Raw genomic sequence first — 18,019 nt, forward strand, 5'->3', positions numbered from 1 at the left:
AGGAGAGGGATTTCTTTATCCTTGGAAATCAAAAAGCAGAAAAAGCTCAGATCTTCCCCATAATGACTCCTGAAAAAGTCTGTGCTATGTGGTTTGTTTGTTTGTTTTGTTTTGTTTGTTTGTTTTATTCTTTGCTTGTAGAATGAGAGTCTTTAATGTGTGATTTGAAGACAATACAGTTTTTAGTATCTGATTTTGTATCAGTCACTGGGGAAGATGGGGTTTGAGGGGTGGTTGATTTTTTTTAAACAAACCTTCAGTTGCTAGGGAAATAAAAAGGGTGGGAGAAAATTTCTTCAGCTATGAGAAAACATTGAAACTTTTTATATATACAAGCCAGATCTGATGATGATCAGTCTTGTATATATAAGACTGATCATCATCAGTCTAATATAGGTTACACAGTGTAACCTTGAAACAAAGGTGGTCTTCTATCCACCACCAACCTCACTGGTCAGGATAACAGTTCCATTTTAGACTGGGATTACTGTAAACCAGCTCCAGGATAAATGGTGTAAGCAGACAGCTCTTGAGCACCATGACCTTCTCAGAAAGACACTGAGAAATACAATCTCAGGGATATTCTTCAGAACTTATGGAAGGATGGGTGAGCTGCATTACAGAATGAATCTTCATTCCTCTAAGACACGAGGTGTGATAGATGAGTACTTTGTACACCATGAATGAGCTCCAAAACATGGGGAAGAACTGTTCAGTGCTAAAAAAGCATGAGCAAATTCTGAAATACATTAAACCAAGTGCAAAGATTGATAGACACCAGAGACATTTCCTTAATCTTGTTGGAGAGTTGCTGGAGGGCATCCTCCCCAGCTTACACAGCAGTACTGGCACCTCTAGGAAAGCCAGCCTAGTGCCACTGCAGTCACAGTCAAGTTTTAATTACAGGAGCAGAACTGGTAGTGACAATGGGGAATGAGCAGGCAATGAGCAAAATAGCTTCAACATTGAGAACAGGGAAGGAAAAAAAGTGTCTTCTTCTAAGAGGAGGGGGGAGGAACAGGAAAGAAATAAGAAAAAAAGCCCCAAATGAACCCTAGTAAGTAGAAGCTGGTAATCCCTAAAGCCTCAGAGTAGAGTGCAAAGCCCTGGAAGAAAGAAATTAATAACTTTCAAAGTATGACCTTGAAAATGGAATTAACAGTATTCCTCCCTTTTAAGCCTTCGTGATAATAAAGATTTCATCTTCTGAAGCCCTGGCAAGAGAGTCAACAGACTAGGAAAAATTGCTTCCTGCAGAGCAGCTGGCAAGTGCAAACCCTGAGACCCCTACAGGCCCCAGGGAGTGAGATGATAGAGACACCTGCATGATGCACATCCTCTTTCCCTTGTGCCTTCTGCTTTGGAGGTGGGGTTTGTTCTTCCCCCCCTCATTTTTGATCCTATTTTTTGCTCAAGAAGCAGAACTCCAGCCTTCACTGTAGTAGAGTCAGCTTATCAACAACATGGAGCTTCTCAGAGTGGACAGCACCTGGAAAAACAGCAGGCTGGCTATACTTGGTTTATCATAACCCCTTCCTTCCCAGCACAGACAAGTTCTCCAAGCCCATCCAATGCTGCTTTCTGGCTTCTCTTCCATTCAGAAACTCATAGGGACCAATTACCCTCTAACACCAGATTTTACCTTGCACTCCCTGGCAGGATCCCAAGGGCAGATTCCCCAAAGCAAATCAAGAGCCAGGAGCTCTCTGATGCCCTTTGAACCTTCTCTGTGGGCTCTCTTCCACCAGCAAACTGTAGATATGTCAAGCTCTGGAGTCTTGTTAATGTAAATAAGAGAAAAACTGGCACACGCTCTGTCTTCTCCTACCTTCATTTTGGTTTACTCAGATGATGAGACTGGCAAATGTAGATGTGAAACATATAGATGGGTGAATGATTTTTTTTCCTTTAGGAATGTATCTGCTCTCTGCTTGCATCTCAAATGATCTTTTTCAAAGGGCTGTGCTGGGAATCTCAAAAGTAACGGGTTCAGTTTCTGCTGGTGATGATCATGGTGCACACATTTGGAGGCATGCCTCTGGTAAACTTGTGGGTTTACTTACATATCTGCCTTCATTTGCTTCTTGAGCAAGGCTTGTGTGTCATGGCACAGTCTCCATCACCCTCTCTAATGGGCCCCTTCAAGGGTGCTGCTGGTGTTACAAAAAGGAGCTGGAGGAAGTGGATACAGAAGGGGGAGTATTTGTGTGGGAGAAGTAGAATAATAGGATGGCTTGGGTTGGAAGGGACCTTAAAGACCATCTGGTTTCAAATCCCCTGCTATGGGCAGGGCACCTTCCACTAGACCAGGTTGCTCAAATCCCATCCAATCTGGCACTGAACATTTCCAGGGATGGGATATCCACAGTTTCTGTGAATGCCTTGCTACTCTTATAGTGAAGTATTTCTTCCTTATCTACAATCTAAATCTACCCTCTCTCAAGGGTAAGACCATTACCCCTTGTCCTACCCCTTACAAAAAGCCCTCTCCAGCCCTTGTTAGCCCCTTTTAGGTCTGGAGACCACAGTGAGGTCTCATAGAGTCTTCTCAAGGCTGAACAACTCTGACTCTCTCAGTCTGCCTTCATAGGAGAGGTGCTCCAGCCCTCTGAGAATTTTTATGGCCCTTCTCTGGACTCACAGCAACAGGTCCATTTTCATGCTGGGGGCCATCATAAGAATAAGTAGAATAAGTAGAGTGGGTTGCAAACTTCACCACCACCCCCTGCACCCTCGGTTTCTGCTGCCCTAGTGGGTAGATATCCTGCTTTTTATGTGTCTTCCGAAGAGGTTTTGCCGAGGCTGCAGATGTAGCGGTTGTGGAAAGATGCAGGCTGGTGGGGACCGGATTCCGTGACACGTCCATGTGTCCGTCCGTGGCCGGCTCAGGGCGGTGGCTCGGAGTGCAGGGCTGGCCCCTTCCCTGTGCCGTGGGACCCGGGTTTTCCCGGGCGGCTGTGCAGAGCCGCCTAGCCCCGGGGTTATTCCCAGCGTTCCCGGGCCGTTCCCAGCCCGGAGGCTGCCTGCATGGCGAGGCGGGTTTGGTGTCCCTCGGCTGCCACCTCGCGGGGAAGCAGCGGCGCTTCGGCGGCGGCGCCCGGGCGGCGACACAGGGACAGGGGACAGACCCGCAGCGAGCCCTGGCCAGGGCAGGTGACAGACCTGGCGGGTACGAGCGCTGTTCTCCGGCATGAGGCCACAGCCCTGGCAGCACACCGTCGCTTGCTGCTGCTCGTTACCCTTTTTCGGACCTGCTTGTTGGTCTGAGCTTCTCCGGGCACCAGGTCCATACCCGAACAGCTCTGCTGGAAACCCGCTTTTCCCCTGCACTTCTGAGCCCGGGCTGGTACTGGCTGCCTGCCTTTGCAGTCCTGGTACTGATGCCCTCTTCCCAAAAGCACCATCACTCCCCTCTCCCTGTCTCCCTCATCCTTGCTTTCCTGTGCCTGGTCAGGACCTAATTTCTTCTCTTTATCTCCCCTTTTCCCAGGACCTGTTCTCATTACTTACCTAACCTTTGTGCTTACACAACGCCGTCCCTTTCCCCATCCTCACCCTGGCTGACCTCTCCTCCCCTTGCCCTCTTCCATGTCATGAGCTGAGCATTCCAATATTGCCATTTCAGCTACAGATCTTCCCTGGTATCATTTCCTGTGCTGTAACCCAGCATTGGTACAAGTGCAAGGTTCATCCTGTCACCTCAGTCCCCATTACCCCCTTCCTATATCTCTCATCATAGCAGCCTTTTCCCGTGCCTCTGCACAGATGCCCTTACATATTTTTTACCTCCTCATGCAGCCTCCAACCCCCAGTGGGCACTGTAGGTTTTAAGAGGCCAACAGAAGCCATGAAGCAGGGCCTGTGCAGGGCTGGCCTCCCAACCTTGGACACTGCTGCAGAAGCTGGGTGTGTTGCAAGCTTTTATGACAAAAATACTCATCTTTCCCTTTTCTGGGAAGAGCTGAAAACTCCACAGTGAATTCTTCCCACACTGAGCAGTTTCCTTAGCCTGGCTCTCCCATAGCAGAGGAGGCTGCAGAGCAAGGAGTGACAGAGACAGTTTTAATCTAGCCAGTTCAGGTAGCACCTAACAGCAGATGGTGTGCCAGGCCACCTGTTAATGCCAAGGTCCTAAAGTCACAGGAGAACATAGCACCCAGATTTAATGTGGGGCCACAATGTCATTGCTGGCAGCTGATTGCTGCTGTGCTTCTTAAAGAGCTGAGGGAGGCTGTGGATATGGAAAGCTCCAGGCGGTCCAGAAGTGACCAGACGAGTTCACAGAAGACGAAATTAATCACAAAGGAGTGAAGCTTCTGCTGGCTCATAATGACTCTGAAGCAGCTGAGGTAGGCCAGTATGATGCCACGCTGGCCACATGCTCTGGCTGGCCCCCACAGAGGACAGGGCTGAAGGTTAGACAAGATCCTTGGGCTGACCCAGCAAAGGTCTTTCCTTGTAGTGTGTTCCTTGGGCTGTTTTTGAGGATGAGAGCAGCTCTTGGCTTTGCAATCTGGCTGTGGTTTGCTCTGAATGCAAGCAGTATCCTGCTTTTCTCATCTTCCTCTGCCATCTAATCCAAGTCCCCCATCCTTCTCACTGTGTCTTTTCCTACACCATTCATGGGAGTAGGAGCAGTTGTTGAACCATCACACACACAAGCACTACAGCTATCCCACGCCAAGCCTGGTACAGCAGCACACACCCCACGTCCTCTCTAGTGAAACCTTGGCTAGGCTGGCTTGCAGCCCTCTGCACGGGAGGGCATGCAGCAACTCTTCCGCCCCATGTTGCATGGAATGCAGGAGTGTTAGGCACTAGGTGAAATTACTGATGTCCCAAATTGAAGGGTCTTGCCACCCTTTCTGCATCTTCACTCAGAAGTATGTGGAAGTTCTCCCAGAAACCTTAGGGAGGATTCCTGGAGCCTCTCTGTGCCAGGCTGTTGTTCTGGGCTGTTGCACACCGGCAGGTGTGGCAGGAGCAGTGAGGTCACTGTGGCATGGCTCTGTTTTTCCCATTGCTAAATTTAAGGATGCAGTTAGGGTTACACTGTCTTGGGGAGAGGGGTGGGATGGGGGCTGCGCATGGTCCCCTTCAGCCATGTGAGAACTACAGCTCTCTACATCTCGGCCAAGGCTACCTTGTGCCATGGCACCAATGCAGATCGCCCAGGCTGAAGGCGTGGCACCAATAAAGCCTTGGAAGTACAGGATGCAGTGTCCCATGCACTTGTGTTGCAGCACAGTTGGGCACCATGGCAGGGTTCCAGGTGCCTCTGCATCAGATATCCAAATGTCCCACTTTTGGAGCAAGGAAGAGCAGTGCAGCTGTTCTGCCCTTGACAGCTTTCAGTCTGCTCCTTCTTGATTTGCTTAATGGGATCAGACTCGGTCAGCATCTAGGGTCTGGGGTCCCTTAGGGGTTTAGCTGTGAAATTCTGCCAGATATTCATATTAGCTCATCAGATCAGAAACCAAATTTCCTCCTCTTCAGAGCTGTTGCATGATCACGGACTTGACAGCGCTGCCCAATTGCCGGGGCGGGGCAGGGGGATGAGTAGCCCGGGATATTATAGCAAATTCCCAGAGCACAGGCTCAAGGTTCCCGAATCGAGAGACCGCAGGGACAGCCCCGAAACTGTCGGTGCCAGCGGACAGGGACCAGGGGTGGGAAGCCGGGGATGTTTCAGGGGGGCTTTCTGCGGGTCCCCAGCGGCGGGGGCGGCTCCGCGCGGCGGCCGCCAGAGGGCGCCGGAGACCGCGGGCTGGCCCGAGGCTGCTGCGGGACTGGGATTGAGAGGGGGTGTGACATGGGGATTGAGAGGGGGTGTGACATGGGGATGGCGAGGGGGTGTGACATCGGATGGCGAGGGGTGTGACATGGGGATGGCGAGGGGGTGTGACATGGGGATGGAGAGGGGGTGTGACATCGGATGGGTGTGCTGGGAAGGGGGGGTGTGACATGGGGATGGAGAGGGGGTGTGACATCGGGATAGCGAAGGGAGTGTGACATCGGGATAGCGAAGGGAGTGTGACATCGGGATAACGGGGGGTGTGGCATGGGGATGGAGAGGGGGTGTGACATGGGGGCTGCGAGACCGGGATGGCGAGGGGAATGTGTGGGATGGCGAGGAGATAGATGTGACATGGGGGCTGTGGAACTGGGACGCCGAGGGGATGTGTAAGGATGGCAAGGGGGCTACAGGGCGGGGAGTTTGCGGGGGGCCTGTGCGCTGGGGGCTGCAGGGATGGGGGGTTGTGGGCGGTCTGTGCGCTCTGTGTGGGGGCTGTGTGTGCGTGTGCACGCCTGGGGGGCTGTGCCCACGCGTGCCTGTCCGCATGTGCACGTCCCGCCGTGCCGCGGGGTGGGCGCGCTGGGGAGGGCCGTGTGCGGGTGGGGGTGTGCGCTCGGGTGTGCGGGTTCTGCAGCACACCGTGGCCACCGTGGGGCTGGCACTGTGCCCCCAGGGTGGCACTCACCCGTGGCCGTGTGGGTGGGCAGGGGCACGCACAGCCCGCAGCAGCAGCTGCTCCTGCACACACATGGAGAAGTCATCATGCAAACATGGGCTGGCACAGCCTGAGGTGTGCCTGGGAAGAGAGGGTGACAGTGATAGAATGAATTGAAAACAGATGCTATTTCCTGCAGAAAATCTCGCTCAAAGACAAGCATTTTACTTTCTTCCAGCACTTTCACTCTTTTTCTTATTACACTTGAGTGGCTGTTGTCCTCCAAAACATTATTTTGTGATAGAATTATGACCTTCCCACATTTTTACAGTACTTGTGACAGTAAATATAGCACCCATGGTGTGTACTCTAGCTAGTTGTGCTGTAAAACCCAGGGATTCCATGTAGCTCCCAGGGTTATGTGCAGAGGCCACACTGGATCCCAATGCTCCCAGTCAGCCTAACACAGTGCCCAGCACCTGCTGGTGAGAACAGCTGCTGGTGTAGCCTGTGGTGTGGCACAGGAGATGATCAGTTCTGCACATGGAGAGGTTTCTGCAGCCATCTGACTGGGACACAGGAAGCCACGAGAACATGTATCATTTCTCATCTTTGGAGATGGGAGTTTTGGCTTGTCAGATGCCCTCAAACTTAGACACACAAGCTCAAGCAGAACAGAAGCTGGTGTGACCCTCTCCCAAGTCCTGCATCCCACCATGTCTTTGTGTGTCCTCTCTTACACCTGGACATTGCAGGGGCTCATCTCTTCACCACACCGTTACCACACCATGCCATGCCTTTGCCCCCACCTCAAAGCAAGCTCACAAACTGATCCATGCCTTTAGATGCATTAAGGCAGCAGCACCCAGCCAAGGCCAAATGTCCCCTTGCCTCTGTTGTGCTGGGTGTGCAGTGCTTGCCACCATTAGTGCACATGCCCTTGCTGTGGTTGCAAGGACACCCTAGGAAAGTGACAAGGAGGAGGAATGGTTGTCATGAGTATGTTATGTACATGTCCATGTATGTGTTAAGACAAATGGTATTTAAGCCAGATAGTAAAAATGTGGTGGCTAAAATTTTTTTTCAGGGCAACGCACCCTGCCTGGTGTGCTCTGGTTTATTTGCTGTGCCAGAGAAATCATGTTTTGTGCCAAAAAGGGGTGCAAAAGGTCCCAAACAGCCTCCACACCATTATTTTACTGAGATACTTTTTTCACATAGGTGAGGTAGGGGTAGTAGCTGAACTACTGAAACTTGTTCCTGAGTTTAGGGGAGGAAATAAAACCAGTGTTGTAGGATTTGTGTGACAAGCCACAAAAGTTGCACGTGGACTAGTTGAAAAAAAGAAGCCATAGATGGAACATAAATTTTCCACACAAATCAGCACATAGTTACTTAATAATGAAAGAATAGAACTGGGGCACAAACAGCTACTCTAGTCAGCTACCTCAGGAAGAAATCAGACAAATGGAAGTGCAATGGAATTTGAGGGATTCTGGAGACATCCCTCTTGGATTTGCTGTCTTTTAGTTACCAGCTTGAGTTTAATAGTGACTGTGCTGCTGGGCAAGCCTGTGGCACCTGTGCTCCACTCAGGAGAGCAGGGCTTTTCACCTCTGCAGGTTGTGAGGGAGCATTTGTGCTTCAGTCTCACGGAGCTCTCCTGAACCAGGCCTTTTTAAAAATTATTTCTTGCTCCCCTCTGCCATCAGAAAACAGCTTTTCTTGGTAGTAAGCATGACTCCTTTTTTCCACAGCAGGATCAGTTCTAGCATAAAACCTCATCTCCATCTCCACACTCCAGCATCTTACAGGCACATGCACGTATAAATGCACACATACATGTGTGTGCACGCATACATACATGAGCATTTGTGTGCACATACACAGGGTGAGCCTGCATTTACAGACCCACAGCCACGTGCACCTCCCTGACCAGCTATAAAGAAAAGACTGCTGAGACTTGGGATTGAAGGGTGAATTTAAAACAGCATCACTGCCGTTAAAGCCATCCAGAAAAGGGAACCCATAAATGAGAGGATGAATGAGAAGATGTCAGGAGTGTTAGCATTTAACACTCCCGGAGCAAGGCTGCATTATTTGTTGCTGCAGCAGCGTGCTCCTCCCTGCCCCCTCTGACGGAGCCTGCGGATGCGCAGCACACACGTGCAACTTCACTTCCCACCCTCATGAAAAATCAACCTCCCTGGCATACCCTGCACCCTCACCCCATAGGTGTCGTGCCACAGGGCTGTGAGTGCCACAGCCAAGCCTTCCTCCACCCTGATTCAGAAACAATTCATTATGGTGCAGCCCTGGGAGGGAGAGAGGGGAGGTGTCTGCTGGTTGGGCCCATGTTTTATTGATCAGACCACGGTGATGAATCAGCTCCTGTGAAGCTGGTGTCTGCCTGCAGACAGGTACTGGCCACTGTGCACAATTACAAGGAGTCCTGGCATCTCAGGGCCACTACTGGGAAGGCGGCGGAGTGGGCAGGTGTGGGGGTGGTGACCAAGGGCTACATCTACAAAGGAGTGAACAATATCCATGCACTGGAAGGCCAGCAGCTCCCAGCTGGAGGCACAGCAAGGGCTGGGATGTGGTCAGCAGCCAGGTTGAGCCTTCCTGCTTGCTTCAGGCCCTGTTCCTCCAGCGTGGGTGTTGTTTAGGGAGAGCCACATGCCACTGGAGTGTTGGCTGGGGGAAGGAGGATGCACATGAGCTGGCAGGCAGCAGCCTGTAGATGGGCTGGAGGGAAGCTCACTAAGGTGGGAAGGAGGCTGTGCCCTGCAGCCCAAACCCAGCACTGCAGGAGCAGCCTGGGACTGAAGCATTGTGTTCCTGTGTCACACCCATCTCACTCAGCCTCGTGTAACCTTGTCTTCTTTTCTCTCCCTTCTCGCACCCTGCAGGACCCGGCACAGGGAGAGTAGACAACGGCTCCATGAGTTTGGCCATCCCACTGTGGCTTCTGGCAGCATCCCTGCTCTGCCTACTCAGCAAATGTTAATACAAATCAGAATTAAAATAATAATATTAATAATAATTAAAAAAACAACACGACAACAACAACAACACACAAAACAAAACGCGTTATACAGGAGACAGAGCGAAGAGAGGGGAGAGAGAAAAAAGAGGGGGGGAGAGAGAGAGACGACTGTTTCTTTCACAACTTTTGTGTGTTCAGGAGTGAAGAGGGGGGAGAGGAAAAATTACAGCAAAGAAGACTCAGCAACATTTAATCCAAAACCTGAAAAGCCGGCTGTCAAGTCATCGACTGCCTAGGAGGCAACACGAGGCGAGGGAGAGAATGGGGCACCAGCAAGGATCGTGTCGCCAGAGGATGCTGCAATGTAAACAATCCAACAAAACCTGCAAAGCCAATCAAAAAGAAGATCCCTTTTCTTTTCTCTCCTCCTTCCTCTTTTCCATACTCCCTCACTTTCCTTCCTTCCTCCTCTTTCTTTCTTTTGCAGAAAGAGGTCTTTGCTTCGGTGTCTATAGCCATTTAACTTTTTGGATGCCCTGGGTCATTTTTGTGAGCTAATGCTCAGCCAGTTCATACTTTTAAAAACAGATTAAAAAAAAAAAAAAGAAAAAAAAAAAATAACAGCCACAAACCAGAGCAAGTCACCTGAAGCTCTCTGCACACTGGTGTCCTGTGAAGAACCCCTTCCTCTCTTCACCCTGCGCTCATGTGCACCCAGCCCTTGCTAAACACCTTATTTCCTGTCCCTTCCTTCATGCAACATCACCCCCACAGGCCTAATCTAAAGCTGTGTCAACTCTACTGAAAGCCTACTTCTTTTTTTTCTTTTAAAATCCTCTTCCTTCCCCCCCCTCAATTCAACCAGGTGTCTTTCTCTTTCTCCTGTGTATGCCTGTGTGCGTGCATGCATGCATGTGTGGCTCTTGCTCCGTCTTCCCTCTTTCTCTCTTTCTCTTGCGCTCTCTAAGCATGCAAAACAAACAGCCCATGTGTACATATGCTCATCCTGTTGTAGATAATGTCCTGCCTTGTAAGTGTGAGACAAGATGCAGAGAGATCACTTAGGCAGAGAAGAGGGGTGAGGAGAGAGGGGCAGCTGCAAAACAGGTTCACATTGTGTCCCCTCTCCTGTGTCCTCACTGGCTTTTTGTCTTCTGGCCACCTTGCTTGCAAGAGTCAGTCTGCACCGCTGTCTAGGCTTTTTCTCCTCTCCTACTTCCAACCTGTTTGGCTCTCAGCCTCCAAGTACCAGCGTAGCAGCTCTTGCAATGCATGAGTGCTTGCACACACACATGGGGGTGTGCACTCATGTGCAATTGTCCAAGCAAGCAGAAGAAACCAGGACTGGCCTACAACACTATGGACTGAAGAGTGCAGTCACCATTCCTCCTGGGGATGGGAGGCTGGGCCGGTGGGATGTGAGTGATGAGACCTTGAACGTCACCAAGCAGCCATTCCTTTTAGATACAGTGTGCATAGGAACAATACCTCAACACGAAAACCACAATCTGGTCATTCCTAACCATTTTGGTAGACATGCAAAAATAGAGCCAATACCCTTTTTTGTTGCTTTGTTGTTTTTGTTCTTACTGTCCTCCCCAGTATAAAAGGAAATGTAGGCTGTGTAAGGGGGAGTGTGTGTGCGTGTGTGTGTGCTGTATACCACTGCTATTACAAAACACACTGCAAATTCCACATTTGAAAGAAATTGGATCAGAAAATGTCCAGGACCTGTGAACATAAGAAATAAAACAAATGTCAGGTTCAAAATCCCGGGCTTACAAAGAAGGAGCTTAAAATGATGCAGCAGAGAAGTGGGCAGTACCATTTCCCCTGCTCTTCTTTTATCTCAAGGGTGCTGGCCTTGCTGGAGAGTGCCCCACACTTCCCATGTGGCAGAATCACATACAGAGGTGCCAACAAGAGAGGCTTTAGTGGTTCCCAAGTGAGGAAGCGAGAAAAAGCTGTGAGAAACCCGGCTGAGAAAATGGCGGGCGGTGGCTGGAATTTGCCACACTAGCACAATGTCTGCTGCAAGAGCCAGAGTGAGCAGGGGCTGCAGTGCCTGTGCGTGGGTGGGGGCAGTGGGGAGAAGATTCCTGTATCCCCTTGCCCATCACGAGCCATAGTATCCACCAGCAGCAAAGATGATAAAACACAGGGTTTATCAGGTAGGCCTTTTTTAGAGCGAGGGATGTGCAGGGGAGAGCTTGATTTAGCCCAGTGAAGTCGAGTGACCATCCCACTACAGCAGAGTGTTTTACAGGTGCTCAGCCACTCGGCTTTCAAGCAGCAGCCAGTTTGCTCCTCTGTCTTTGCCCAGGGCAGCAGGGCAGTGGCAGCACACGCTCAGCAGCTGTGCTCATATGCAGGCAAGGGGGAAACAGCTTGGCCTTGCAGTGTGAGAAGGGGATGCCCGCCAGGTGCCCCCTGACAGGAGGGAAAGTGGGAATTGCTGCTTGCGAGCCCGTCGCCACCTTTGCGTGGGCGGGGCACAGTCCGGTGAGGCTCTGCCTGGCACTGTCGGCACTGCTGAGCTCAGCTCTTCCGAGCAGCAGCAGGCGTGCAATTAAGCAGGCAGTCAAGGGCTCCTCCCAGGCAGCCAGAAGTGCAAGGAGATTTGTTAAAGAGACACATGAGAGGCTGAAGTTTGGGCATTGCAGGAGCTGCTGTGGGATTGGATGGTGGTAATTTATGCTCCTCCAGACCACAAAGCCATACCTGCAAAAGGGTGCAGGTTGCAAGTGGGCAACTGGTGCTTGAAATCCACCCAAGGCATCCAGGGATGGCTCCCTTCCTCCAAAATTGTCAGTCATTGATGGGACTTGGGCATTTCTTTCGGAGACTGGCGTGTGTCAGCCCACGAAAAAAGATGCCCTGCATCTTTCAGAGCATTCAGACGTCCCAGACCTCGTGCCTAACCTTCAGGAGGGCCGTCTAATTCAGAGTCTTAGTAGCAAGTCCAGATTTTCTACTGCAGCCGGCCTCCTCTTTCCCCTGGTACAGCCGTGAGCTGATCCTGGTGCCAGAAGCCAGGTCTGGGAGCTGCACCCTTTCCTGCACACTGGCACGAGGGAAAACACACAGTGCTCTTTCTCGGGGCTGTACCTATGCCTGGACTTATTGCCACAGGATTTATTTGTTGGAAAAGGTGGGCAGCCTGCAATGTCTTGCTGTGACAGGCTGCTCCTAAGGCTGAGTCAAGCCCACTTTAGGTTCTTTGATGTTGACCCAGTTGCTATGGTAGCACCTGTCCTATGTGCTCTCTGCATGTGTTTTTGTCACCATGGGGTCACTCCTAGGCACTGGGACCACACACACCAGACCCCTACGGTGTGGCAGTGGTCATTGAGTCCCAGCTCCTCATTACCTCACATCTGTTTTGGTTCAAAGGAGTTTTGAGGGGATGTTTTTTCAGATGTCAAGGTGTATGGTTAAAAGGGAGATATCTCACCAAAAGCAGGGAATCAATTTTTTTAAGTCATCTGCCCATTAGTGGGGGAAATGGCCCCAGCCCCAGTGCTGGGATCTGGTCTTTCCCGCAGGCCCTGGGCAGGTCTTTGCCTCTGTTGTATGGCTGTGAAACAGGGTGAAAGCCAGTTAATTGCAGACCTCTCTGAGGAAAGCCACCAACAACAAGGATGCCTGTTGTCTGCAGAAGTGCTGGGAACCCTACCCCTGGCCATGTCTGTTCCTAGGGAAATTATGGGTAGGTTTGAGCTTGATTTTCTCCAAGAATCTAATCTTGTGAGCTGCAGTGTACCTCACAGGGTGCCGTAAAAATCCCCCTGTTTCTCCTGAACTCAAGCTCTCCTGAACTTTGAGGAACTGCTCAAAGCATCTGTTGAGAGGTGAGCCCAGGTGAAGATAGGAAGCACAGACAAGGTCTAATGCTTTTTTCCCATTCTTTCTCCCCTCCATCCTCTGATGGAGATGTTGCAATGGCTTTTCTCGTGTCTCAGGCCCTTCTCTCTGAAACTCTTTCTCCTAATCATCTCTTTTCCCTGTTTGCATTGCTATCTTTCCCATCATCTCCCAAAAAGCAGTTCTTGCTTGCTGCTGCCTCTCAGCTGGTTGGGGACCAGGGAAGGTGGGTGTTTGGAATGGGACACCAGTTCCTTGAGCTTGTCAGTGTATTTGTGTTTGATTGATGGAGATTTAACATTTAGTGTTATAAAAAGATATGAACAAAATGGAAAAAAAATTGTATTTCTTCTACTGGTTTGTAAATATTACAAGAGTTACATGACATGTCTGGTAACGTCAAAGCAGAGGAACAAAAACTTAGATTTCATATATGGCCCCATAATTGCTAGCAGATTTCTAACCTTTTTCGGATGACCGAGAGGAGGGGTGAAGGCAAGTCTTTCTGAAAGGACCTGGGCAGGGGAAATGCAGCCACCCCGAGCCACATGAACTCCATGCATGATTGTAGCATGTTGCTTGGAGCGTGTGCCTGGTCTGATGGAAAACGAAGCAAACGCCTGTCTCTGAACGGCTGGGAAGGGCGCCGTGGGATGCTCCAGCCGGCCGACACCTGTATCCTGGCAGTCGTGTTCATTTCTGTTTGTTTGCAGCCCCACACTCGTGGCTCAGTGATGCACCCTCTCCTCCTCCCCGCCCCGTACCCGCTTTCATCACCGGTGAAGTTGTGTCGCCCCATGCTAACCCCGAGTGCATGTGAACGTGCCATTCATGGAGATCTCATTGGTGACATGCATTGTGTCAAGAGTTAGTCTTTGTCTGCACATCTTTCTCACACCACTGACTGTTCACCACTTGGGTAGATCGGTCATGCACTGCTGCTTGACCCACTTTTGGTCAAAGAACATCCAAGCCCCACCAGCTCTTCTTAGTTCCAGGTGCATCCAGACCATGCCCCCAGGCCACCTGTCTGAGAAACCCCATTCTGAAAGTCCAAGCACACAGCATGGACAGAGCCACCATCAAAAGCCATGTGGTCTCCAGGCTGAGTACAAGCTACACATCTGGAAGGAATCTGGGGGAGCAGCAGAAAGTCCTGATGAAACAAGAGGATCTGGGAAGTCAGAGGAGTTATGCTAGAATCCTTCACAGACCCACCAGCAGATGATATTTCAGCTCAATTTTTGTGTAGTGTTTCATCTCTTTGCCCTTCCCTGGTGAGGGAATCTGTGGGCACAGGAAAACACCTCTTCTCCTCCTCCCAACCCCTCACACCTCTGCTCCCTCTCCTCCAAGCAGACTGACCTGCAGCCCAAATCATCATGGTGCTTGATGTGATGTAGCAACTGACGTGGGGGATGGCTGACCAAGACAGTATGACAGAGGAGGTGCCAGGGGGTGAGCAGTTCTCTCTCTTCTCTCTCTCTTTCTCTCTCTCTCCTGATGGTGCACAATCTTACTGCTTCTCTGACTCAAGGACACAAAACTTCTTGAGCTAGGGATGCCGGGAGCAAACTGTCTTATGGGAAGAGCAAAACTTGAGGCAGGGAAGTGATGGAGAAGCTGGATGGTAATTTCCAAGCTGTGATGCCGGTGGAAAAGGGTAGGGATGAGTGCTGTCCATCATCCATGCACAGAACTCTCAGGTTCACCAGCGAGGAGACCACAGCCTCTCAACGCTAATCTTAGAGTGGCTTCATTTCCAGTGGGATGCCCCGAAGATGATTTTTTTTAATTGCATGACTGCTGACTAAGAGCTGTGTCACACCACTAAAACCTCTTTCACTTTTCCTTCCTGTAACTTGCTAGAACAGCGATTGGGCAGCTCCCACAGCCCCCAGAATTTTGCCTAATTGTTGGCTTCCATTAGGGCAACATATGGTGCTTGCTTGTTGGTTCACTCGCTGTAACGGGGACCAGAACTCATCCTGGTGAGAGTACATCCGTATGGTCCTCTGAACCTCTGTGGGTCAGGGTGATAGAGTGAGGCAAGGACATCTCCAAGGCAGGCCTTGGGCAAGAGGAGCAGCTCTCCTAATTAGCCCAGGCAGGTGGGTAGCAAAGAGTCCTTCACTTGCTGCAGGCTTGGGTTAGCTGGTGCCACAGGAGCTCAGATGGCCCTGCAAGCCTTGTAGGAGTGGAGAAGGAGGGGGCAGTGATGGGGGACATGACTGCAGCACAGGTGGTGGGGGCTGCATGAGCAGCAGGGCTCCTTGGGCAGCGCAGCTGGGGAAGGGGCAGAGGTTGCATCCCAGGTGGGCCCTTCTTTCCCTGCCTGTCCTCATGGTGCATCAGGAGCTCCCTCCTGGCCTCCCGGGGCATGCTCACCATGCAGCAAAATGGGTCTCAGTGAGTAAAGCAGTGTGGCACCACGTGTGGTGGCTCCAGCTGTGTCCTGAGGAAAGGCGTGTGGGTGTTTCTGTCCGTAACAGAGGGGTCATGGGTGGAGACGAGGAGTAAGGCCTTCCTAGGAGCCAGCCAGTGGGGAGAGCACATCCCAGGCGGGGCTGTCCTTCTCCAGAATTGTGACATTTGCTCCCCATTCGGGCACACACCGGCTCACACGCACACGCCCGCCAGCTCCACGGCGCACATGCTACGGGAGTGCTCCTGGACACTCTGCTTCCTCACACGCTCCACCACGCACAGCCAGGCAGGGCTCAGCCTGCTGCTGCTGGCCGTGGCTCTGCCTGTGGCACACAGGTACGCTGTGACCTCCTGAGGAGCCAGGAGAAGGCCTGGGCACACCTGTGCCTGTGCCCGTGCCTGCGCCTGCGGGAGCACACGTGTGTGCCAGGAAAGGCAGGAGGGGGCACAGAGCAGGAACTTGCCTCCATGGTGCCACCTCCCAAAATCATTCAACCTTCCCAGCTGGAGCCAAGATTCATCCTCTAGACCTTGAGAATGAAGTCCAGTCCCTTCTTCTTGCTACACAGTGGGGTGGTTAGAACTCTCCTCATTAACAGTGTTATATACATATAAATATATATATATATCTATATCTTTATATATATTTTTCCCCAGCACTGTAGACATGAGCTGAAATTCTCTTTAAGGAAACGAGAAAATGGCCATTTTATTTTTTGCCATTGTTTTGGTTTTGAAACTAGCTCTGTGAAAGAAAATTTTAAAAGCGCAAGTGTGTGTGTAAAAGAACCAATCAAAAAAATTAAACAACCCAACAAACAAATGAACAAAACCCAGTGATGGAATAAAAAAAAAAAAGAAGCTTTTTATTTTTTCTTTTCTCAATGTATTTAACTTCTGTTATCTCGTTTCTGTTTCTTTACATGTATGAATGCTCTGCTCTTCTGTGATCTTAAAAAAAAATACAAAAAAATACAAAAATTAAATAAACGTGAAAAGGAGGTAATGTTTCTTCATTTCCCCTCCCTTCCTTGCATACTCTGGCTTGTCTCCTCTCTGATCATGTCTAGTGATGACTTTCCAGCCCACAGGGGCCAGTGGCTTGGGACTGAGGGTGTTGTATCACCCCGAGCAGTCTGACCCCTTCAGTGCAGTGCCTGGCGATGAAGAGAGCAAGCTGGCTGGAAATAGATGTGACACGGGGCTGCCAGGAGGAGATGCCATGGACAAAACTGCAGTGCACACCCCTGAAGTCAGCACTTGCCTTCAGCTTCTTGTTTGGTTTGGGGTTTTTTAATTAGTTAAATTGCATGATTTTATGTGTGTGCACAGATAGAGGTTGGGGTTGAGGCTGCAGTCCCAGGAGGGGAAGAACAAGGAAGCTGATGGAAACAAGGAATGAGCTGAGGCTGAGCTGCTTAGGCGAGGAGGACAGGAACACCAAAAGACAGAGCATAATGGTGGAAATGATGGAGAGAGAGAGAAGAGGGGTGGTGGAGAAGGAGGCAGGAAATGCTGGCCAGAAAACAGCAGGATGCAGCACAGGAGAGGCTGGGTTTTATGACAAGGAGGGAGTGGGGAAGCTGGGGAATGGAGAGGGCATGGGGCTTGGAATGAGAGCCACCAGGACAAGGGAAAGAGGGGCAGGATCTTGTGCCATGGTCACAAGCGGACATGAAAGGAATAGGTAAGAAGGGAGCTGGAGGAAGAGGGCAGCAGAGTAGCCTGGGCAAGTTTACAAGCAAACATAATCAAAGGCATGAAGAAACCAAGAAGCAGAAAAAACCTGGTCAAAGGACAAAGCAGCACCTGGGTAATTCAAATGTGAGGGCTGGACCACCCAGGACATCTACAGCCAAATTACTATAATGGGGGTGTGTCGTGTAAATGACACCCAACTGTCACAGCCTGGCATCGCTGTCCTTTTCCCAGTGGAACAACCTCTATTTCCTGGTACCCCCAAGGACACACCTAACTGTGCCATTGCACAGGGCAGCATGTGCCTGCACCAACACCAGGGCAGCAGCACGAGGCTGCCCATGGCCAGGCTCAGCCTGGGCTGCAGGAGAGCCTGGCTGCAGCTCTGAAAGAGAAGTGGTCTCATCCTCGCTCACTGCTGGAGCGTGAAAAACCAGGGCTTCTTCTTTCTGGGTCTGCTCTGCCCACACCTATGTGCTGCCTTCACTGCCTCTGTGTCACCTTCCACTGTCTCTCCTGTTGCCTATTTACAGTCCACTGGGGCAGAGACTTCAGACCTGCATACAAAGCAGGGGTATATTCTGTGAAA

The 18,019-nt window shown here is 50.8% G+C and overlaps 1 protein-coding gene across 3 annotated transcripts in view; it reads left to right on the top strand.

The window, feature by feature from the left end:
- Nucleotides 1-16,730, top strand: part of LSAMP (limbic system associated membrane protein) — a 990,769-nt gene extending 974,039 nt beyond the window's left edge. For all 3 annotated transcript variants that reach the window (XM_030949448.1, XM_030949439.1, XM_030949457.1), the window contains one exon: nt 9,365-16,730. In XM_030949448.1, the coding sequence (XP_030805308.1) occupies nt 9,365-9,462 (98 nt within the window). In that variant the 3' untranslated portion in view covers nt 9,463-16,730. The remainder of the gene's footprint in view (nt 1-9,364) is intronic.
- Nucleotides 16,731-18,019: the final 1,289 nt, after the last annotated feature.

The sequence above is a fragment of the Camarhynchus parvulus genome, chromosome 1 (assembly GCF_901933205.1).
Source record: "Camarhynchus parvulus chromosome 1, STF_HiC, whole genome shotgun sequence".
Classification (NCBI taxonomy): Eukaryota; Metazoa; Chordata; class Aves; order Passeriformes; family Thraupidae; genus Camarhynchus; species Camarhynchus parvulus.